This window comes from Doryrhamphus excisus, linkage group LG4 (assembly GCF_037039965.1).
Source record: "Doryrhamphus excisus strain RoL-2023G ecotype Guam linkage group LG4, RoL_Dexc_Guam_v1.1, whole genome shotgun sequence".
NCBI lineage: Eukaryota > Metazoa > Chordata > Actinopteri > Syngnathiformes > Syngnathidae > Doryrhamphus > Doryrhamphus excisus.
The window spans coordinates 23,890,944-23,914,712 of NC_136360.1; the positions used below are offsets into that span (position 1 = coordinate 23,890,944).

At 42.3% G+C, this 23,769-nt stretch overlaps 1 protein-coding gene across 3 annotated transcripts in view; it reads left to right on the plus strand.

Annotated features, from left to right (window-relative positions):
- The window catches only part of pex5la (peroxisomal biogenesis factor 5-like a), an 85,788-nt gene that overhangs the window by 37,244 nt on the left and 24,775 nt on the right, over positions 1–23,769 (plus strand). The window contains exons 2-7 of one of the 3 annotated variants that reach the window (XM_058072419.2): positions 8,025–8,129; positions 16,518–16,629; positions 19,998–20,195; positions 20,528–20,651; positions 22,544–22,637; positions 22,816–22,845. In XM_058072419.2, coding sequence (XP_057928402.2) covers positions 8,025–8,129; positions 16,518–16,629; positions 19,998–20,195; positions 20,528–20,651; positions 22,544–22,637; positions 22,816–22,845 — 663 coding nt within the window. The remainder of the gene's footprint in view (positions 1–8,024; positions 8,130–16,517; positions 16,630–19,997; positions 20,196–20,527; positions 20,652–22,543; positions 22,638–22,815; positions 22,846–23,769) is intronic. The other 2 variants (XM_058072420.2, XM_058072421.2) reach the window with 2 other exon arrangements.

Genomic DNA, 23,769 nt, shown 5'->3' on the forward strand with positions numbered 1-23,769 from the left:
GGTGGACGAGTGGTTAGCACGCAGACCTCACAGCTAGGAGACCTAGAACGTATACTTAACACACACACTATTTTATGCTTAGAATTTTCCTTGAATTATTTGTCAAATTTGATCTGTAAAAGTGTAAAAGTGTCAGCTGTATGTTCTCATACTTTAAACATCAGACCACATCAAAGTCCGGAATTTAATTGTAAAGTTTTGTTGTTTTTTTACTAAATAAGACATCCAACTTGCAAGTCATGTTGCCGGTTTGTACACTGCCGCTCAAAAGTTTGGGGTCACTTGTAAATGTCCAAAGAAAAACACATTTTCATGCATTTCACAAACAAGGCTAATAGGTGATTAGAAAAGCCATCTAAAAATCTCAACTAAAGCTAAAATCTCTTACCATGCTGGTAACTACTACCTTCAGAGAGCAGCACAAACTGGGTCTAACAAGGACAGAAAAACGCTGCACAACTGTGCAAGAAGAAACAAAGAAGAATTATTCCATATGATCCGTGTCAGAATCGCTCAATTTCACTCATGGATGATTGGTATCAAAATCGGCAACATAAATCCCTCGTATTTACAAAGTCATAAACGAATTTTCCGTGCTCCAACTACAAAAATATTCCATGTATTGACTTGGAATCCTATATTGTGGAAATAATTAAAAACAGGTCTGTAACCAATTAATTAATTAAGACAAAAAAAATCCTTCGCAATAGCACAAACTGGGTCTAACAAGGACAGAAAAACGCTGCAGGCAAATATGTGAGAGTGTGTAGTTTAAGACAGGTGGTCACCTGGCAGCTGCACTAAATAGTAGGCGTCAAACACCAGTGTCAGTATCAACAGTGAAGCGGCCACTTCAGGATGCTGGACTTCATAGCAGGACTGCCAAGGAAAAAACAGATCTCAGACCGGACTAAAACATTTCCAAGTCATCCCAAACTTTGGAGCGGTAGTGTAGGTTAAAAGTTGAAAAAGCAACTGGCGGGCCGGATTCCAACACTTGGTGGGCCGCATGTGGCCCCCGGGCTGTAGTTTGCTCACCTTTGGTCGGGTCCATTGTCACTCATCCAGATCAAGGAAATCTCCAAGCGTTAAAGAGAATCCAAATGTTTAAGTAGAACTGTAGTACAGTCGTCAGTAAAAGGAGTACAAGATGATTTGTGTTGACAAAGTGTGAATACAAAGGCATATTCCACCAGGGATAGGTCGTCCGTCATTGTAAAGGATTAATTACTAGCGTTGTAACATCATAGAGGCAAACAGATTGGGGGGGCTAAAAGGCCAACCCCCTCCCCGCCCAGCAATATGAGCACTGAGTAAGCTAAATCTTAAATACATATTTTCCCTGAGCATTATTCCCAGCCAAAGACGGGACGAACCGTACGAGTGAGCCCTCCATCCCCCCTCCATCCCCCCTCCCTTGGCCGAGAGTGCTGATGCAAGAAAAAAAGGGAGAAAAAAAATGTGGTGCCTCTGAAATAAAAAGCGAGGGTTCCAATCCAGATGCCTGCTGGAGTACCAGAAGCAAACACAACACACCTTCAGGTGAGGGCAGCATTGATGGAACTATTGACTTTAATGCCACACCGGGGGAGGGAAAAATGAAAGAGTGAGAAAGCTGATTAGTTTTTATGAGCGTGACATCCTCCTTAAGCTGGCTGCTATGGCGGCCATTTCATTTCTTTTTAATTACCAGGTCATCAGATACAGTGCTAGGGATTTAGCATTGGAACAGTCCGTGCTGTGTTCAAATAGAAATAGAAAATAACAAATACTAGCCACGTATAGTACATGGACCAAATATTACAATTCCATTGGGGTTATTATCTAACCTTTGTATACACATCATTCCCAAAGAAAAGTGCCAATCCCAATGAATATATAATGGGATTCCCAGGGGTTTCAACTAAAACTAAAATCTCTTACCATGCTGTTAACTACTCCCTTCAGAGAGCAGCACAAACTGGGTCTAACAAGGACAGAAAAACGCTGCAGACAAATATGTGAGAGTGTGTAGTTTAAGACAGGTGGTCACCTGGCAGCTGCACTAAATAGTAGGCGTCAATCACCAGTGTCAGTATCAACAGTGAAGCGGCCACTTCAGGATGCTGGACTTCATAGCAGGACTGCCAAGGAAAAGCCAGATCTCAAATGTCCAAGTGATCCCAAACTTTGGAGCGGTCGTGTATTTTTCCAACATTGTGTCACAGGGGCGTGGCAACAATGAGCGCATATGAGAGCTAAATGAGTAGAACAACTTTTGTGCCACCTCAGAAGTCTCAGAAAGGAAGTGATTGGAGAAGAGCCATGAAGCCGCCATGAAGCCACCGTGCTGCCATTCAGGCTCGTAATGACGAGCACAAAGAACGGTTCCGGGGAAATCAGGTCATTATTGCTCCGGGCACAAAAGAATGTCGCCTGGGGACGAAAACAAGCCAACGGCCGATGACTTCACGTCACGTTCATTTTGTCATCACGAGCAGATAGGAAAACGCGGCCGACGGAGACAAGATGGAGACAAGATGGAGACAAGATGGAGACAAGATGGAGACAAGATGGAGACAAGACGTGGTGTAGTGGTTTTAGTGACAATTACAGCAGGCTGCAGGAGGACACACGATTGGCCAAGGAATGGCTGGTCTTTGTCGCCAGCCTCCTTCAGAGCCGGTCTCGGTACGAGCCAACACTTTGTGACAGTGATGGATGACAGGAAGTGCACATATACACGCCGCAACTTGTCATTCTATTAATCTTTTAGTCCAGACGAGGCTGTAATTGTCAGTCACACGTGAGTCGTGTCGCCAGGATTCCCGTTCGTTATAAACATTCGCTCGTCGTAAAAGTCATGAAAGGCAATAAACAGCGGCAGGAAATGTCAAACCGACACAGGAAAAGACGTCATTGCGGGTATTAGAGGAAATGAGGCAATGAAACGAAGCCAACATTCATAAATATCAGCAGGGCTTATCCTAAAGCCCACTGGAAGTCAATGATTGGCTGGAAGACCGGGTGGAGGACTCACACCGTCAGGGGGTGTAGTTGGAGACTCTCCATTGCCAAAACTTGGAAGTGTACTTCCAGAGTTTCCAAACATTTGTGATGGGTCGCCGCATATCCAATTCCCAGTTGGCCTGTCTCACCCCAAAACCCATTATAATGGGACCGTCCGTGTAACTGTGCTCATTAACACGCAGGCCTCCATCTTATGTAACACTTAAGGACTTTAGCCAAACATGTTACACAAGGTCAGGTCAAGCTAACGTCTTCACGGGTAAAGCTGGAGAAAAACAGTGAGCTTTGTTATCGCTGACTAATATTACACATAACAAGAACCAATATATGTCAATACATGCAGTACTTACTGTATTCATAGTGTCAATTAGTGGTTGGGTTTAGGTTTGGTTTAGGTTTAGCTGTTAGGGCCAAGGGTTTGGGTTAGCCGTTATGGCTTAGGGTTTGTGGTGTTAAGGGTTGGGGTTCACGGTCAGGGTTAAGGGTTTGGGTTGGGTTATAGTTAAGGGTTTGGGTTAAGGATTTGGGTTGGGTTAGGGTCAAGGGTTTGGGTTAGGCTTCGCAGTTAGGGCTAAGGATTTAGGGTCAGGGTTTTGGTTAGTTAAGGGTTAAGGGTTGGGGTTCACAGGTAGGGTTAAGGGTTTGGGTTGGGTTATAGTTAAGGGTTAGGGTTCAGGGTTTGGTTAGGGTTATAGTTAATGGTTTGGGTTAGCAGTTATGGCGCAGGGTTTTGGTTAGAGTTAAGGGTTGGGGTTCACAGTTAGGGTTGGGGTTAAGAGTTTGGGTTAGGGTTAAGGGTTTGGGTTAAGGGTTTGGGTTAAGGGTTTGGGTTAAGGGTTTGGGTTAAGGGTTTGGGTTAAGGGTTTGGGTTAAGGGTTTGGGTTAAGGGTTTGGGTTAAGGGTTTGGGTTAAGGGTTTGGGTTAGGCTTTGCAGTTAGGGCTAAGGGTTTGGGTTAGCGGTTATGGCTCAGGGTTTTGGTTAGAGTTAAGGGTTTTGATTAGCAGTTACGGCTAAGGGTTTTGGCTAGGGTTAAGGGTTTTGGTTAGAGTTAAGGGTTTGGATTAGCGGTTAGGGTTAAGGGTTTGAGTTAGCTGTTAGGGCTAAGGGTTTTGGTTAGAGTTAAGGGTTTGGTTTGGGGTTAGTGGTTGGGATTAAGGGCTTGTTTTAAGGTTAAATGTTTGGGTTTGGTTAGCGGTTGAGGTTATCAATTAGAGTTCCGGTTTTCGGTTTAGCCGCGAGGGTTAAGGGTTTGGATTAGGGATATTTCAGCAGTGGTGTTTGACTTCCTGTCAAACAGCACAGCAGACGTCCCAACAGGAGCCAAGCAATGGAAATTGATTTCTCCCCAGCTAATGTTTGGTTGTTGACGTTGTTTCCAGGGAAAGTCGTTTCCCAGCATGGATGTGTCATCAAAAATGTGATTGAAGTCCCAACTGTGAAGGAAAGCAACGTTTTCCACGTGCTACATCAGAGAGCGGGATAATGCACCGCGGGCGTTTTGATGCTCCTCCCCTCTCACCTCCTGCCACCTCCTGCATTCGCTCTTGGCTTCACAGAGAAAGGTCGCAAACAATGTCATCCATGATCACAGGGACGCCCGTGTGAACATATATAATTATATACGGACAGCGACAGCAGCACCAGACGGCTTTAGCTGCCCGACTGGGACTCAGAGGTTGTATGAATAAATCACCGTTAAGGACTACAGAATGTTCTCCGTACCTCCACAGTAACAAAGTTTACACCTCAAAGTCAGGAAAATGGACCAGAAAGGATTTTCATCGTCTCCCGACTTGAAAATGACAGCATTGATCCTGTGTTCTCCTGTGACCAGGTCCAAGGACCCTTGGCCAGGATACTGAACCCCCAGTTGCTCCTGATGCTGTGTCATCATCATCCATGGGAAGCGGGGTTGCTTTCATGGAAGACTAAAGGAATTCTAAAATATTTACATTTGATGAGCTGAACTCAGAGGATGTTTACATTTTAAAATAAAAAATAAAAAAGTTGTCAATGAATTGTTTGAGCTCCATAAGCCTCCCGCCATCTGTTATTCCCAGTAGGAAAAGGACGCAGGGAGGAAGCGAACCTGCCAGGGACAAAGATTGCAGGCCTTTGTGATAAAGCTAAAACTAATCCCTCGCCGTTGGATAAGCTTGGGTCCTTGATGGGGGCGGCTCAGGTTAGCCATGACATGTCTCAGCTTTTTGGAAAGTTCACCAAAAAACAACACCGATGACGTCAGGGAGCGTGCAGTTAGAGTTTAAAGTACACTTTAAAAAAAAAACATTTGCATAAAAATAGACATAAGACATAAAAATACAAGACATAAAAATAGGTCACTAATAAAGGTTTATGGAAAAAACCTTTACACCGAAGAACTACATCAATGGCGTAGTGACACCTCGCCACACCGGCTAGCTGCTAGCCACGTGATGTTATCAATTACACTGAGCAACAAATTCCTCCTATGGCTCAGGGTTTTTGGTGTTAAGGGTTGGGGTTCACGGTTAGGGTTAAGGGTTTGGGTTGGGTTAGAGTTAAGGGTTTGGATAAGACTTAAGGGTTGGGGTTCACGGTTAGGGTTAAGGGTTTGGGTTGGGTTAGAGTTAAGGGTTTGGATAAGACTTAAGGGTTGGGGTTCACGGTTAGGGTTAAGGGTTTGCAAATTTCCCCACTGAGGGACAAATAAAGGCATATCTTAATCTTAAAGGCATATCTTTGGGCTGGGTTAGGTTGAGTTAAGGGCTTGGGTAAGAGTTAAGGGTTGGGGTTCACGGTTAGGGTTTAGGGTTGGGGTTAAAGGTTTGGGTTGGGTTATAGTTAAGGGTTTGGGTTAAGGATTTGGGTTAAGGATTTGGGTTGGGTTAGGGTTAAGGGTTTGGGTTAGGCTTCGCAGTTAGGGCTAAGGATTTAGGTTAGTGGTTATGGCTCAGGGTTTTGGTTAGAGTTAAGGGTTGGGGTTCACAGTTAGGGTTAAGGGTTTGGGTTGGGTCATAGTTAAGGGTTTGGGTTCAGGGTTTGGGTTAGGTTTCAGGGTTTGGGTTAGGGTTATAGTTAAGGGTTCATCGATGGGAACCGGGGTTGCTTTCATGGATGACTAAAGGAATTCCAAAAGAACTACATCAATGGCGTAGTGACACCTCGCCACACTGGCTAGCTGCTAGCCAAGAGATGTTATCAACACTGAGCAACAAATTCCTCCATCCACGCCAAACCGCGCCCTTTTGTGCATCGCTATTTAACATGATGATGCGTTTAGGAGCCATTAAGGCCTCCCGTTTGTCGCTTCAAGGACGCGACCAGCAGAGGATTCGTCCCCCCAAATTTAATGGCTCATTCGAGTTTCCACTGAGCATCTGTGAGTCTCGCCGCTAGTTGTGCCAACAGGCCTCGTCTGGCTGAGGGGACTTTCAAAGTCAGCGAGCTCCTGAAGGACTCGGATCAAAAAGTTGACCGTTAGCGAGCGATGTTCATGTTCATGTTCATGTTCATGTTCATGTTCATGTTCATGTTCATGTTCATGAGGTGGAAGAACCCCATCACACACTTTTGGAACAACCAGACAAGGAACCTGAAGGAACCTTGCCCAAAAGTCTTTAAACGCACCTTCATTGGGTGATTAGTGTGTGACCTTTGTTCTTCAAATAGACATTTTAGGCCTCAGTTTGTCCTCAATCTCATTTGTATTTTCCGCTGATGGCGCCGATGATGGCGGTGATAAGAGGCCGGGACTGTGTGGACTAGGGCTGGGTTAAACCATTATTTCTGTAATGGATTAATTCATGAATTAATAATCATTAGAAAGGTCAGAGAAGAAATGGTCCCACTAAAAAGATGGCTAAATGTACTGCAAAAAAGGCCAGTAAGGATAATTCATAATGCTGCCTACAGAGAACATACTAACTCCTTATTTCTAAAATCACAAATACTACTTGTTTTGATTCTGAGTAGTGGTGTGGAGTTGGTGAACGAACGGGTCAAAAGAACTAGTTCTTTTTTGCGAACGAATGAACCGTTCATAAAATACCCGTTCAGTCCGCCGGCCGTTTTGTTCATGACCGACACAGCACGAGTTAGTGAGCTGTTGAGTCGGAACCAACGTGAACACGAGTGAACGGACTGACTCGATACAAGTAACCGGGTATATCCACAGGGGGAGATCACAGGCTAACGACCAATTGAGCGAAATGAACGGATCTTTTTACCGAATGAAGCAGAATGACTGAAATGAAAGTTTTTTCTCACCACGAATTGAAGGCGCATCGACATGCAGTCCTTGTGTCGACGTATTTTTTGTGTCGATGTCATCGATGGCGTGGACACGTCATCCCAGCCCTCGTGTGGTTGCCATGGTGTTTATGTTATTTCATGGTGTGTTTCATTGGTTGGCGCCATTGGTTTGCTAGCCGCTTGCTAGCCTATTTGACCCCGCCTTGCTGCGATGTCAACCACGATGACGCATCTTTTGTCTGAGATGGCCAGAATCATACAGTTTATATTGTAACAAAAAGTTGCCGCAAAGCATGCTGGGAGCCAGAATCACTCCCAGCATGCCTTGCGGCTAGAGCTACATTTGTAGCGTGTGTTTGCAGTGCGATTGTAGTTGGTGTTGTGTGTCGTTTTCACCATGAAGTCCAAGCTAATTAAGTCCAATTAAGAGATTGAAACTACGGTCCCGCGTTGAGAGCTGGGAGTTGGAGCCGGCATACCGCCGTCACAATTTACCATCCCCGTTTAAGCTTCTACGATCAGGTTGCCAATATTGCAACACACCATGAAGTCAACACAAAACCAAGGAGCTGCCATCCTGGCTGTGGATGAACCCCGCCCATGACGGTCTGAAGTCCACACATTGTCCCGTGACTTCCCATGGTCATAGTCTTGTGGATGTGGTGTCGCCGTAGAGAGCCTCACTTAGTGTTTCCATCATCATAAGATCAAGTCTTGTCTGTAAGACGCCGTGGATGTCCAACTGTCCTGACGCAAGTCATTGTTGATCTCACTGTTGTAGGGCAAAGACTCTAGGGCTGCAGATAAGACTGTTGCCATGGTCCTGAAGGAGATACCCAGTAAGGCGTCGTCAGAAGGGAAGCCCCTCCTCACAGTGACTACCAAGGTGGGCACAACCGTTCCAGAACATCCCCCTGCCTCCTGTGTTGGTTGTGCAGACAAATGCAATAACAAAGCTTCCATTGCTAACCGATGCTAGCATATCCACAGCTATGTATTGCCGGTGTGCGGCTGTAGGGGGTCGGGATGGGGCCAAAGATGCATTCACATGATCGTGCTGTAATGCTATACTGCCGTTTGACATCCTTATACGTATGATTTCAGTTTCAACACGTACATTTCACTTTTCTTCATCTTGGGCTGCTCTGACGCTTCATTTAGGAAAGGATGGAGCTCATTTAGGAAGCGGCAGGAACGACGACAAGGACACTTACAGTCATGTTTTCCTGGATTACAGTTAGATCATATTGCTTTTTTATTTTAATTATATTTATTTTTATTCTGGATTTATTCGTCTACTTATTTCAAGGTGTAACTCAAAGTTGTTTTTAGCCCCGAAATAAAATGGTAATGCTAATGCTAATGCTAATGCTAATGGTAATGGTAATGCTAATGCTAATGCTAATGCTAATGGTAATGCTAATGGTAATGGTAATGGTAGTGGTAATGGTAATGGTAATGCTAATGCTAATGCTAATGCTAATGCTAATGCTAATGGTTTAATTTGAACATGCATCAGATTCCACATGTCCAAAAGGAGTAGGAAGAAGCAAAGCTTATTAAATCCTATCCCTCCATCTGGTACTTTTACAATCACTAACTGTTACATTTGTTCACTTCCTGCTTTCATAATTAAATTAAATTAAATTAAATTAAATTAAATTAAATTAAATTAAATTAAATTAAATTAAATTAAAATTTATGTATATGATATGAGCATCCAATGCCATAATGGGTACCATAGTGCGTGTCAATATAGTGATATATATAGCACATCATGACTGGTTCAAGACTCTTCATCCTTGTATTTAGCAAACATCAACTGCTTGTATTGTTTCTTGAATTGGCTCATCGTTGTGCATTGTTTGATTCCCTTACTCAATCCATTCCATAGTTTGATTCCACATACTGAAATGCTATGGCTAGCATAACGTAGTCCTAGCATAGAAGTGTTTCAAATGTACTTCTTCCCTGAGATCATATTTCTCCTCTCTTGTAGAGAAGTATTGGATGACATTTTTAGCTAATTGCTTATTTTTAGTCTTATGCATTATTTTAGCTGTTTGAAGATGAACTATATCAGCAAGTTGAAGTATTTATGATTTTAGAAATAAGGAGTTAATATGTTCTCTGTAGGCGGCATTATGAATTATCCTTACTGGCCTTTTTTGCAGTACATTTAGCCAGTGAAGATTGCTTTTATAGTTATTAGCCCATATTTCCACACAATAAGTAAGATATGGTAGAACCAGAGGGCAAAATTAAACAAAAAAAAGTAAAAGATAAACAGAATTTTAAAATGTGATCCTAATAAAAATAAACAGTGTCTCAGATGTCTTGCCGTTCAACTCCACGAAGCGCTAAATGTTCACATGGCCTCCATGAAAGTCATGTTCTAATTTCCACGTCAGTATTTATTGTCTATGAATGTTTCCAGGAGGGATTAGATTACCCAGGGGGTCAATGCACATTTAATCTCGCTAATCAAGTCTCATAAACCTCCTCATTAACTTTTAACACACACACACACACACACACACCTGTACTAACTCTTGGTTGCTTCGTTCCTTGATTGCTTAGGTAAAGTGTGTGTGTGTGTGTGTGTGTGTGTGTGTTGTCTTTGTGTCTGATCCAATAAGCCGAAGCATCCTTTATATTGGATTGAATTCCTAATGTCTCATCCGATAAGCTGCCATCCAACCAGGATGCTTGTCCATCACGGAAGGCTTTTGGATGCGGCACAGCGGCGTTCCAAGCTGCACGATGCTCATTAACAACTAGGAAATGTTCGATTGCAGCTTTTACTGCAATGTGGAAATGTGTACATACTTTAGTGTTGTACAGCAGTACAGGGGAACCCGCTGATGTCGCTGTTGTTTTTAGTTTCACTGATTCACGGGTACTTGACAAAGACTCCAGTTTCACTGACTCACGGGTACTTGACAAAGACTCCAGTTTCACTGACTCACGGGTACTTGACAAAGACTCCAGTTTCACTGACTCACGGGTACTTGACAAAGACTCCAGTTTCACTGACTCACGGGTACTTGACAAAGACTCCAGTTTCACTGACTCACGGGTACTTGACAAAGACTCCAGTTTCACTGACTCACGGGTACTTGACAAAGACTCCAGTTTTTGTTGACTCACGGGTACTTGAGAAAGACTCCAGTTTCACTGACTCACGGGTACTTGACAAAGACTCCAGTTTTTGTTGACTCACGGGTACTTGAGAAAGACTCCAGTTTCACTGACTCACAACTCCAGTTTCACTGACTCACGGATACTTGACAAAGACTCCAGTTTCAGTGACTCACGGGTACTTAACAAAGACTCGAGTTTCACTGACTCACGACTCCAGTTTCACTGACTCATGGGTACTTGACAAAGACTCCAGTTTCACTGACTCACGGGTACTTGATAAAGACTCCAGTTTCACTGACTCACGGGTACTTGATAAAGACTCCAGTTTCACTGACTCACGGGTACTTGACAAAGACTCCAGTTTCACTGACTCATGGGTACTTGGCAAAGACTCCAGTTTCACTGACTCATGGTTACTTGACAAAGACTCCAGTTTCACTGACTCACGGGTACTTGACAAAGATTCCAGTTTTTGTTGACTCACGGGTACTTGACAAAGACTCCAGTTTCACTGACTCACGGGTACTTGACAAAGACTCCAGTTTCAGTGACTCACGGGTACTTAACAAAGACTCGAGTTTCACTGACTCACGACTCCAGTTTCACTGACTCATGGGTACTTGACAAAGACTCCAGTTTCACTGACTCATGGGTACTTGACAAAGACTCCAGTTTTACTGACTCATGGGTACTTGACAAAGACTCCAGTTTCACTGACTCACGGGTACTTGACAAAGACTCCAGTTTTTGTTGACTCACGGGTACTTGACAAAGACTCCAGTTTCAGTGACTCACGGGTACTTAACAAAGACTCGAGTTTCACTGACTCACGACTCCAGTTTCACTGACTCATCATCATAATGAAATGAAATGAAATGAAATGAAATGAAATGAAATGAAATTAAATTAAATTAAATTAAATTAAATTAAATTAAATTAAATTAAATTAAATTAAATTAAATTAAATTAAATTAAGAAAGCAGGAAGTGAACAAATGTAACAGTTAGTGATTGTAAAAGTACCAGATGGAGGGGTATGATTTAATAAGCTTTGCTTCTTCCTACTCCTTTTGGACATGTGGAACTGGGAATTGATTATGGAATGCACTCAATTGGAATCTGATGCATGTTCAAATGAAATAAAACCATTAGCATTAGCATTAGCATTAGCATTAGCATTAGCATTAGCATTAGCATTACCGTTACCATTAGCATTACCATAGATGTAAAGTGGTGCAGGATGCTTCCCAGCGTTTACACAATAAGAGTAATAAATTCATGAAGAATGTTCCCACAATGAAATAGGCCAAGAGACATCTCCAAAGGTCGCAGCAGCAGGTGTTCGAGTCCCCAGCAGAGCCAAGGCATTTTCAGGTTGAGCAAACATCTGATAATTGATTCCCATGCCGGCTTTTTTTCCATTCAAATGAAATAAAGCATTGAAAATAAGGAAAAGATGCAAGAGCTTCCAGGAAAAGGATAGAAATATTAGTAGAGAGAACATCAAATCTCAGAAAGAGCAAAGGATGAAAAACATGATGAATAATATTGAATGCAAGCTGAAGGTAAAACCACTCAACGTGATTCTGGATCAAGTATCGTCAGCACCCGCCTGCCTGGTCCCGTCCCTCACCAGGCCTCTGGGTTTTATCCCAACTTTATGTAACATCACCTCGGAAGCTGTGACGAGTTCAGGCGGCTCCCTTGACAGCAACATCCCAGCATCTCCCGAGTAAAGCTCAGCGACACAATTAGCGCAAGTTTTCCATGACATAATTGACTAGATTCCTCCTGAAAGCAGCGGCGGGCAAAATGTCAAGTCAAGGTGCCTTGCTTGGAGGCGCTAGAGGAAAGGACAAACTCCTTGCAGAGATAGCGCTAGCGCTAGCGCTGTCGCTGCTAATTGCTGTTTGCACCCTGCACCACCTCACAAAAAATAATTATTGGAACGCTGAAGAGATGACTTCAAGGTTCGCCCCCCCCCCCTCTTCCAATTTGCAATAACCCGGCCATTGCACTCCCAATGGCCGTCGCTCACTGGCGACGCCGTCCAGGTTTAAGCCCTAAAGTATGAGTAAGAGTACGCCTCACACACGTACTAAACACAGAACATGGATGCTGCATTCAAGGACACAAACTACATCAGTGATGCATAAGGCACATATGTATAGCTTTTTTTCATTTTCATTTTAAAAAAATGATACAAATATCTCACATTGACTCATTTTGAATGTCTAAGAACTGCTTTACAAGCTGTACACTGACTACTCTTGAGTACTATCATCCCTTCTTTAATTGGCTCCAGACTCAACTGTGATAGGAGAATTGCTGCCCAGTAGGGTGCCTTATTTGGAAATGAAAATTAAACATTTAATACATAAAAAACTGTTTACCACCTTCTAAATATGCTTTAACATTATTAGAGACTTCTTGACATGAAATAACACCCCTATAGTCACCTATACACTTATATTACCCAATATAGAAGATATAAGAGGAAAATAAGACATAGAAAACCTGTCTACTGCATTCTAAATACACTTTTAATATTAATAGAGCCCTCCAGACATGAAGTAACACCCCTATAGTCACCTTTACATTCATATTACCCAATATAGAAGATATAAGAGGAAGATAAGACCTACAAAACCTGTCTACTGCATTCTAAATACACTTTTTTATATCATTAGAGCCCTCTGGACATGAAATAACACCCCTATAGTCACCTTTATACTCATATTACCCAATATAGAAGATATAAGAGGAAAATAAGACATAGAAAACCTGTCTACTGCATTCTAAATACACTTTTTAATATCATTAGAGCCCTCTGGACATGAAATAACACCCCTATAGTCACCTTTCCACTCCTATTAGCCAATATAGACATAGACATAGACATAATTAAAGGAAATAAGACAGTTTAAACTGTTAAGACATGTTAGCATTGTGAGAGTTTCTTGTTCCTGTTCTGTGTAGTACTTCCTGCAGTGGCTATTGTCAATGTAATATTACCGACACTTGTCGTGTAGTGACCAGTGTAGAATACTACATACCACAACCACAAACAATATAGTATTTGAATGCACCTTTGGAATATTTTCAGCAAAAAGTAGATCAACTGTAGTAAAATACGTATGTCTATCCTGTGACTAATAATAGACCGTATTCAACCACAAACAATGAGGCTTTATTCATTCACATATTCCTGAAAAACACATGACAGAAGAGAGAGAGAAGCCAATTGGAAGCGTGGAATGGCGAGGGAGGGATGAGTCCTCTGTTCCTCTGGATGATGTTCCTCTGATTCAGGGAACGTGTATTTAGGAATAACGTTTACGTTTGGAATACAAGTTGCCCTCATGAGTATTTATTTATACAGTACATGGATGCACTTTATTAAAGGTTTTTACACGCTGGAAATATGTGCAAAAGTACATCTTTCATGTCAACAATAAAGCACGATACTGCGGATGAATACCATGCCTCTGAGCAGGAATATTTCATATTAGCAACTTTGGATTGAGGGGCAAACATGGAGCCCGAGGCGGCGAGTGTAGAAGTGACTAGAAGCATTTACCATCTCACACCCAGAGGGATCTAATCATGTTACAAGTATTACTTTGTCTTATTTTGTCTTATTATGTCGACTATATTGGGTAATAGGAGTGGAAACCTGACTATAGGGCTGTTATTTCATGCCTAGGTGTCTCTAATAATGTTTCAAAAATGTATTTAAAAGGTGGTACACTAGTTTCTTTGATGTCTTATTTCCTGTTATGATGTTTAAAGTTGTGTTTAGAGGGTGGTAAACAAGTTTTCTATGTCTTATATGTCATATTTTGTCTTATTATGTTGACTATATTGGGTAATAGGAGTATAAAGATGACTGTGGGGTGTTATTTCATGTTTAGAGGGCTTTCATAATGTTTAAAATTGTATTTAGAAGGTGGTAAACACATGTTTTATGTCTTATATGTCGTATTTTGTCTTATTATGTTTACTATATTGGGTAATAGGAGTATAAAGATGAATGTGGGGTGTTATTTCATGTTTAGAGGGCTTTCATAATGTTTACAATTGTATTTAGAAGGTGGTAAACACATTTTTTTATGTCTTATATGTCGTATTTTGTCTTATTATGTTTACTATATTGGGTAATAGGAGTATAAAGATGACTGTGGGGTGTTATTTCATGTTTAGAGGGCTTTCTTAATGTTTAAAAATTGTATTTAGAAGTTGGAAAACAGGTTGTCTATGTCTTATATATCCTATTTTGTCGACTATATTGGGTAATAGGAGATAAAGATGACTGTGGGGTGTCATTTCATATTTAGAGGGCTTTCATAATGTTTAAAATTGTATTCAGAAGGTGGTAAACATGTTTTCTATGTCTTATATATGGTGTTATGTCTTATTACGTCAACTATATTGGGTAATAGGAGTATAAAGATGACTGTGGGGTGTTATTTCATATTTAGAGGGCTTTCATAATGTTTAAAATTGTATTTAGAAGTTGGTAAACAGGTTTTCTATGTCTTATATGTCATATTTTGTTTTATTATGTCGACTGTATTGGGTAATAGGAGATAAAGATGACTGTGGGGTGTTATTTGATATTTAGAGGGCTTTCATAATGTTTAAAATTTTATTCAGAAGGTGGTAAACATGTTTTATATGTCTTATATATGGTATTATGTCTTATTATGTCAACTATATTGGGTAATAGGAGTATAAAGATGAATGTGGGGTGTTATTTCATATTTAGAGGGCTTTCATAATGTTTAAAATTGTATTTAGAAGTTGGTAAACAGGTTTTCTATGTCTTATATGTCATATTTTGTCTTATTATGTCGACTGTATTGGGTAATAGGAGTGTAAAGGTGACTATAGGTCTTCTATTTCATGTGTGGGGGGCTCTAATAATATTAAAAGGCATATTTAGAAGGTTGTAAACAGGTTCTATGCTGTTACTTTTGAGTATGAGGTGTAACGTTTGATTGAGTTGTTCCCGCCAGTTGTCATGTACGTTTTGTAAAGATCCAGCGTTGGCTGCTGGGAGCTGGTGTACAACATTACAACATCAATATAAAGTCAAGTTTTTATTCTAACACAGCACAAACTCTAATTACCTGTGCTGGGTCATCTTTTTGCAGCGTGGCAAAAACTCTTTGGGAACACACTAACGACCTTTCTGTTGATATATTTACAGACGCCCCCCCCCGGCCCCCCTCTGTGTTTTTAGCAGGGCAGCAACATTATCTTTGTGAAGCATAAATCCATCCAATGGTGTAGATCCCCACTACCACGACTTCCAGTATAATTAGTCATTGTGTGCTAATGGTGATTCATTAAAATTCTCTATGCAAATTCAACCCGGGGGGGGGTTGGGTGTGGGGGGGGGCAACACCAGCAAATGTCAAGTTTCCTCCATGCCAAGCACACAAGCTGACACCACCGCTTACCTCCTTCCTCCGGGACCAAATTGGCTGGTGGCTCCTGCAATCACGAAGCAGCCATTGGCCTCCCGGAGCGTCCGAGCGTCGGAGCGTCGGAGCGTCGCCATCGCACAAATGAATTGGACTCCACTGGAAGTCCGGTTCAACGGAACACAAAAAAAAACGCTTGTCATGAAAAGGAAGATGTCGGGTGATTGCTTTTCTTACGTCTACTGGATTTTACGCACAGCCAAGCTCATCTTGGACTTGAGTGGTGACTCTCTACTTTGTTAGCTAAGGTCCCAAAGTGACGTCTTGACGTCGTTCCCCCTCGGAATTCTTATTTACTGTCCAAATCGTCTTCTCTTTAGTAGTTGTTGTTTAACCTCTCCTGCCACACAGGTGGACCTCATTCAGTACCTGTCTTACCCACTTCCTGTACTACTCCTCTACTTTAAGAGGTGGCCGTTACTACAAAGTTTGGAATGGAGCCCATACCAAGTGTGTACAAAGCCAGTATCTCTGATACACATATTTTTCATTTTGACTGCTACTAGGAGTGGCCAGTACTGCAACTGTTGGAATCAATGAAATATCAGCATCAGTACCAGTATCACCAATACAAATACTTTTTACTGGGATGTCTGAAACAGGCAAAGTGTTGAGGAGTGATTGTGTGTTTTGTGGTTCCAGTTGGTGGGTGAGCAACAAGAGAGCCGCCCTCTTCTGAGTCCGTCTATTGATGATTTCCTCTGCGAGACCAAATGCGATGGACTTTCCCGCCCGGTGACGTCCAACACAGCAGGTACAAGCAGCCAAGGAGACACCTTAGCATGTTACCTTCGCAGTACTTCGCAGTACTTCGCAGTACTTCACAGTGGTGGATGCGTCTTTAAAAGTGTTTCACAACCATAGGCGGTCTTTGTATGATGACGTTTGGTGTTACGGCGTTTTGTTATGAACCTCCGTGGTTAGGACGCCCCCCCCCCCCCATTAATCATTTATCATAACAAAAAAGACATTTTTTGGGCCTTTGGTCAATAAAAGGAAAGTGAAAAGGAAAACGAGACAGTAGAATGTTCCTCCTCCCGATAAGCCTATCTCTCTATCTCTCCCTCCCTTGCAACGTCCCTTCCAGTGTACAATAACCGTGATAAAAATAAGACGTCAACATGAGTGGCAGCAGATGATCCCTCATCTTTAAAGCGGCCGCCCATTACATTGAAGATGCTGTGGGAAAGTCTCAGCATTCCAAACATCTGACGTAGCTCCTGAAGGCCACGTAAGAACGTAAGGAAGATGGATTCTTCACGTACAAAAAGATCTCCGTGGAAAGGTTTTGTTTCACGAGGCGAGCAAAGATCTCGAACCGCTCTCCTCCCACCGTCTGGTGAAGTGGATTTGGGTGTGATCCTTTGTCAGCCTGTCCCACAACGTGATGGACTCCAGAAGCTGGGAATGATGCTGGAGTAAGCAGGAGGAAGCAAGCGGAGAAAATCAATGCAGAATTTGAATGACAAGCTGAAATATTTGCAAATCCAGCAGGACTTGCTAGTTCTGTTTCATGGGTCCAACGAAAACAGCCAAGGTTCAATATGGCGGCTGCGGGTTTGAATCTCAAAGAGAAATCAGGGGTTGACGACTTGTCCTTAAATAAAATCAGAATCAGAGCATGAAGAAATATTTGGAAACGTAAAAATTAAAAACAACACGTAACACAAAGTTGCTTGTTGTTTTTTTTCTGTAAATTAAAAAATAATAATAATATGTCAAAGTGCCCCCCCCCCACATCCTTTCATTATTTTTTTTGCAACTCCCTGGAAAAAGTTTGGATAACCAAAAAATCTTTGCCTAAACCAAAAATGTATTTTTTTTAATTTGCCTCAATATGCATAATTTTGACTAATCACAGGCTATATTCAACCATGAAAAATTATGATTTATTAATGAATACCGTATTTTCCGGACTATAGGTCTCACTTTTTTTCCTAGGTTGGCTGTTCCTGCCACTTATACTCCAGAGCGACTTATACATGAAAAAAGTGTTTATGTTCCTTTTGTGTTCATGTTTATTTTTTGTGTAGCTGAATAAGCATTGTGTTAGCATATCTTACACCTATTCAGCCTGTTCTCTATTCTTTTATTAATATTACAACTGGCCTTCCAAGATGATGTAATGTCTGTTTTGGTCAAGTCGTTTGGAAAATAAATTAGATTAGATAAAATGGATTTAAAAAATCTCACCTGGTCTTGAAAAATAAATAAATAACCCACAAAAAATGCGACTTATGTATGTTTTGGTCTAGTGCGACTTATACTCCGCAGCCACTTATAGTCCAGAAAATACGGTATATATTATAAAGAGCGTGATACAGTAAAGGCGTGAAAGTCAAAGCGTCATGCGGCGAGAACTCCACAAAAAAAAATGATTCCCAAGTCAGAAAAAGACCTAAAAAAAACAAATGTTCTTAAAATCAACAGCCTTATATAAATACAAAACATACCCCAATTGCCACATTTATTTGTTTAGTCTGAGGGCATCATACCAACCTTCCAATCAAGCACCACATGGAAAATGGAGGTTTCTAAATAAAAGTTCCCAGTTGGTTCCCAGTTGGAAGGATGGTCTTGCCATTGTCATTAGTTGCTGCTCAAGGGTCTCCGGGCATTTTGACAGAGCTGCTTTAGAACAAATGCCTTCGCTTTGGTGTTTGGCTTTGATGCTAAAAACACTTCAGGCAACCTTCCCCGTGAGTGCAACACTATCCCCCCCCCCCACGGATTTGTAATTGCGCTTGTCATCTAAATAGTCACGGGCGACAAGCATACGCTCTGATTACGCCCCGATTTCAGTCAACAAACCCTCTCAGCTGGTTATCATGAAACGGCGGCGCCAATTATCTCGTCATCTTTGTGCCGCTCTGAGCTCTCGTTACGCCGTGGAAACAGTCAGCCAGGGGGCCGCACATTTCAGTGAGATTGCACAAATGTTACATTGCAATATTTGCCACCCACTGTACAGGCGTCCCAAAAAAGGCAGTCATGTGCAGGAAGATGATTGCAAAGGAACTATGGAACTATGGAACTACGGAACTATGGAACTATGGAACTATAGAACTATGGAACTATGGAACTATGGAACTATGGAACTATGGAACTATGGAACTATGGAACTATGGAACTATGGAACTATGGAACTATGGAACTATGGAACTATAGAACTATGGAACTATGGAACTATGGAACTATGGAACTATGGAACTATGGAACTATGGAACTATGGAACTATGGAACTACGGAACTACGGAACTACGGAACTATGACTATGAACACCATTAACAGGCAGGAAGTGGAAGGGTTACACTTTTCATTTCAAATATAAACACAGGAGGTCCTCTGTCTAATACCAAGCTAATAACAACAAAGTCAATAAATACACCAATGAAACGTTTTGCTACTGAAAGGGGCGTTGCAACAGAGGGAGAGACAGGCTTTTCAAGTAAATATTAATAGTCAAAATATTACGAGAAAATGGAGTCTAAATTTAACCAGAATTAACTTTATATTATGAAGGAAAAAAATGGCATTTTAGTAGCATCGAGTTGAAATAGTCAAGACAAAATAAAAGCCTTAATATTATGAGAAACTAAACAAAATAAAATGATCATTTTTGAAAAAATCAGATTGGACGAAAAGTGATATTAAACGGAATAAAACGTAAATAAAGTCATATAAGGAGGGAAAAATTTGATAGGAGCAGATTGGTTTGCAGCGTTTCTCCACTTTGAGCATTTTACAATGTTTTCATTTGGCTTCACTTTCACTTTCACTTTCCTTTGACTTAGACGTCTGCCTCCCACTTAAGTCGAGTGATGTGATTTTTCCGTGTAGCCAAGTTTCCCTTATTTCCAAACGCAGATGTTGACAGGTATGGACACATGGCAATGTTTTTGTTGGCCGACGGGGCACTTATAATTGAGCCCTCTGAACTCTGCCTAGCAACACAACACCGATTCTGCTGACCTGTGTTGCTGTGTCAGATAAATCGTGTAAAAAATGGGTAATGTGCACAGGAAAAAATGTTGCTCATCCTCCCCAAGGATGGAATTGTATTTTTAAATGCACTTTTCCTTGAAAGAACACAAGAAATGTAGACTTCCACAACTTTCACAGTCCTGTCGTCAACGCTGGACCTGCTGGACTTGAGCGAGCCCAGCGAGCAGCGCCACAACAAGGACAGGAAGAGTCCTCTCTCGGCACGGAGCGACAAGTTGAACAGCCCTCACAGGAAGAAGACGGCCGAGACGGAGCTGATCCACGTGGAGGTGGAGCAGAGGGTGCCCACGCCGGAGAGGGCGTCGCTGGACTCGGGTATGGACGGCGTGCAAACATTCCAAAAACATTCCCATACGGAAGTAAGGCCGTTTGAACTTTTAGTCCCAGGAATAAAGCATTCACTGGGAAGTAATTCCACAAGAAGTTGAACAGCGGTCTGGTGAATCATTCATGGAAGGGAGTATAATGCTTCTGTTGTTTCAACAAAACCTGCTTGGACTGCAGCCACAGGCTGTTTTTGGAGACCTTGGAGATCTTGGAGATCTTGGAGATCTTGGAGATCTCACGCTACTAATTGTTGTTTTTCCGCTCGTTCGTCCACTTTGAGCTGATATGCTGACAAGAATGCAAAATGAATCTTTGTGCAGTTATCATCGCTTCGCCGCTGGATAAATGGGAAGACCTGAACCCCAACCCCGAGAGAAATGGCAACAGGAAGTGGAAGTTGGAGAGACGGCGTTCTTCCAAGAACTCCTCCAGTGAACTTCTATGGTGAGAACCAGCATGGATACTTCAATACCTTTTTGTCAAACACGTGCAGATTGGAGTTAGCTAGTTTTGGCAACCCATGAGTCAGTGAAACTTGGGTTTCCGTTGAGTACCTGTGAGTTAGAGAAACTCCAGTTTTTGTCGAGTACCCACGAGTTACAAAAACTCCAGTTTTGTCAACTCATGAGAGTAAAACTCTAGTCTTTGTCAAGTACCCGTCAGTTGCTGAAACATCAGTCCTCGAGTACCCATGAGTCAGTGAAACTTGGGTTTCCGTTGAGTACCTGTGAGTTAGGTTGACTCTCATTTTTGTCGAGTACCCCCAACTTAGAGAAACTCCAGTCTTTGTCGAGTACCCACGAGTTCAAGAAACTCCAGTTTTTGTCAACTCATGAGTCAGTGAAACTCTAGTCTTCGTCAAGTACCCGTCAGTTGCTGAAACATCAGTCCTCGAGTACCCATGAGTCAGTGAAACTTGAGTTTCAGTTGAGTACCTGTGATTTAGGTTAACTCTCGTTTTTGTCGAGTAACCGTGACTTAGAGAAACTTCAGTCTTTGTCGAGTACCCATGAGTTCAAAAAACTCCAGTTTTTGTCGAGTACCCACAATTTAGAAAAACTCCAGTTTTTGTCAACTCATGAGTCAGTGAAACTCTAGTCTTCGTCAAGTACCCGTCAGTTGCTGAAACATCAGTCCTCGAGTACCCATGAGTCAGTGAAACTTGGGTTTCCGTTGAGTACCTGTGAGTTAGGTTGACTCTCATTTTTGTCGAGTACCCCCAACTTAGAGAAACTCCAGTCTTTGTCGAGTACCCACGAGTTCAAGAAACTCCAGTTTTTGTCAACTCATGAGTCAGTGAAACTCTAGTCTTCGTCAAGTACCCGTCAGTTGCTGAAACATCAGTCCTCGAGTACCCATGAGTCAGTGAAACTTGAGTTTCAGTTGAGTACCTGTGATTTAGGTTAACTCTCGTTTTTGTCGAGTAACCGTGACTTAGAGAAACTTCAGTCTTTGTCGAGTACCCATGAGTTCAAAAAACTCCAGTTTTTGTCGAGTACCCACAATTTAGAAAAACTCCAGTTTTTGTCATCTCATGAGTCAGTGAAACTCTAGTCTTCGTCAAGTACCCGTCAGTTGCTGAAACATCAGTCCTCGAGTTAACTCTAGTCTTTGTTGAGTAATCGTGAGTTAGAGAAACTCCAGTCTTTGTCGAGTACCCACGAGTTCGAAAAACTCCAGTTTTTGTCGAGTACCTACGAGTTACAAAAACTTCAGATTTTGTCGAGTACCCACAATTTAGAAAAACTCCAGTTTTTGTCAACTCATGAGTCAGTGAAACTCTAGTCTTCGTCAAGTACCCGTCAATTGCTGAAGCATCAGTCCTCGAGTACCCATGAGTCAGTGAAACTTGGGTTTCCGTTGAGTACCCGTGAGTTAGTGAAACCCGAGTCTTGGTCACCCCATGAGTTGATGAAACTTAAGTTTGTGTCAAGTACAAGTTAGTTAATGAAACTCAAGTCTTCGTTGAGCACCCATGAGTCAGTGCAACTCTCGGGCTGAGCGAGTGAATCGTTCGTTTGGGGAAGTCTGTGATGCAGCAAAATGGAGGTGATTTGAGGCAAGGACCAGATCTGTTGCTTTTCCCGTAGACCCAATTGAGACAAAAGAGTATCCGCGAGCCCCGATTCAGTAAAAAAGACTTTGAACAAGTCGTTCATGGATCGCTCATCAGAGATGCTCACCATCATATTGGAACGTGTTTGCCACTTTTTCATAAAATTGTGTCTGATTGCGACTTGAGGGGGACTTGGGGGACGGTGGGCTTTAGGGGTTCCGCCGCAGGTGCAGTTGATGTCAATACTGCACTAATGTCAACCACTTCCTCTCCACTTCAGGTCCATTGAGTGTAAAACGCAACTAGAGCCGTTGAATAAGAACAGCGTGGAATCAAACACCAAAGCGGAGCCAGAGTCGGCTCTCGCATCTCAAGTGAGTAGCGACGGTGATCAACATCCTATCATCCTATTCTGTATTCAGTGTTGAACCGGCAGACGGTTAGACCCCGTTAACACCCCCCCCCCCACTGCATGCCAACCCTCCAGGTTAGCATCCTGCTGTGATTGTTAGCCCGTCATTTGTCCTAACGAGTCCAATTCTTCCATTTCAGCTCAACAGGCCGTATATTAGTGGAAGACATGTAAGCCTCCTTATGCATCCTTTCATTTCACACGGAAGACGCCAGCATTTGCACCGGCAAACCAGCATCACGCACCGTGTTGGCAAATTGGACTTCCTAAACGAGCCTAACCTAACCCTAAGACTTCCCTGCTGGTCCTACCAGGTCCAAATGTGAGGCGCCTTCCTGCTGGGTGGACGTCTGTGTAGGTCTGCATAAGAGGCTCTTATTTCTCATGCCATTATTAGATGAATAGTCCATGAATTATTAAGACGTTTACCCCGAGCCCATCAGTGTTGATCTGGACATACGTCACCTTTTCAGCACCCCCCCCCCCCTTAATAATTCATTCCGGATTAAAGATAGCCATCCCAGATGGACACAAGCGCTCCTAAATTTGGTGGAGCACAAGTTCCATCCAGCGTCTCCTGCTAGTTGGTATCCACCGTACGCACACGCACACACACACACGCACACACACACGCACACACACACAGGCTGCATGCAAAAAACTGAAGATACGTTTTGCATGAAATTTCCTTGCGAGTGAACGGAATAATGAATCCATGGAAAAATCCAGCCCCACCATAATCATGCAGCATTGGAGCTCAACCAGTCCTTTGGATCCCAAATGTTCTCCATTCCAGATGCTTCCAGATGCTTCCAGATGCTTCTGTGAGCTCTGGAACGCATCTCGTGTTCTATGCCGGAAAATGCATGGGATTTTAGGAAAGAGTAGCAGCTGCTGTACTAGCGCTCATACAAGTTATTGACACATTTCAGACACTTGAACACTCAAATGACACTAATCTATTTGAATGAAATGTTTGATCAGCAGAGGATCAAATATTTCCCTTCCTGGCGCTACGGCACATTACAACGTTACGATACTTGCTTCCGTTTCTTTCATCGTGGAACCGGGATGTGCAAAGGAAACTCGTCTAA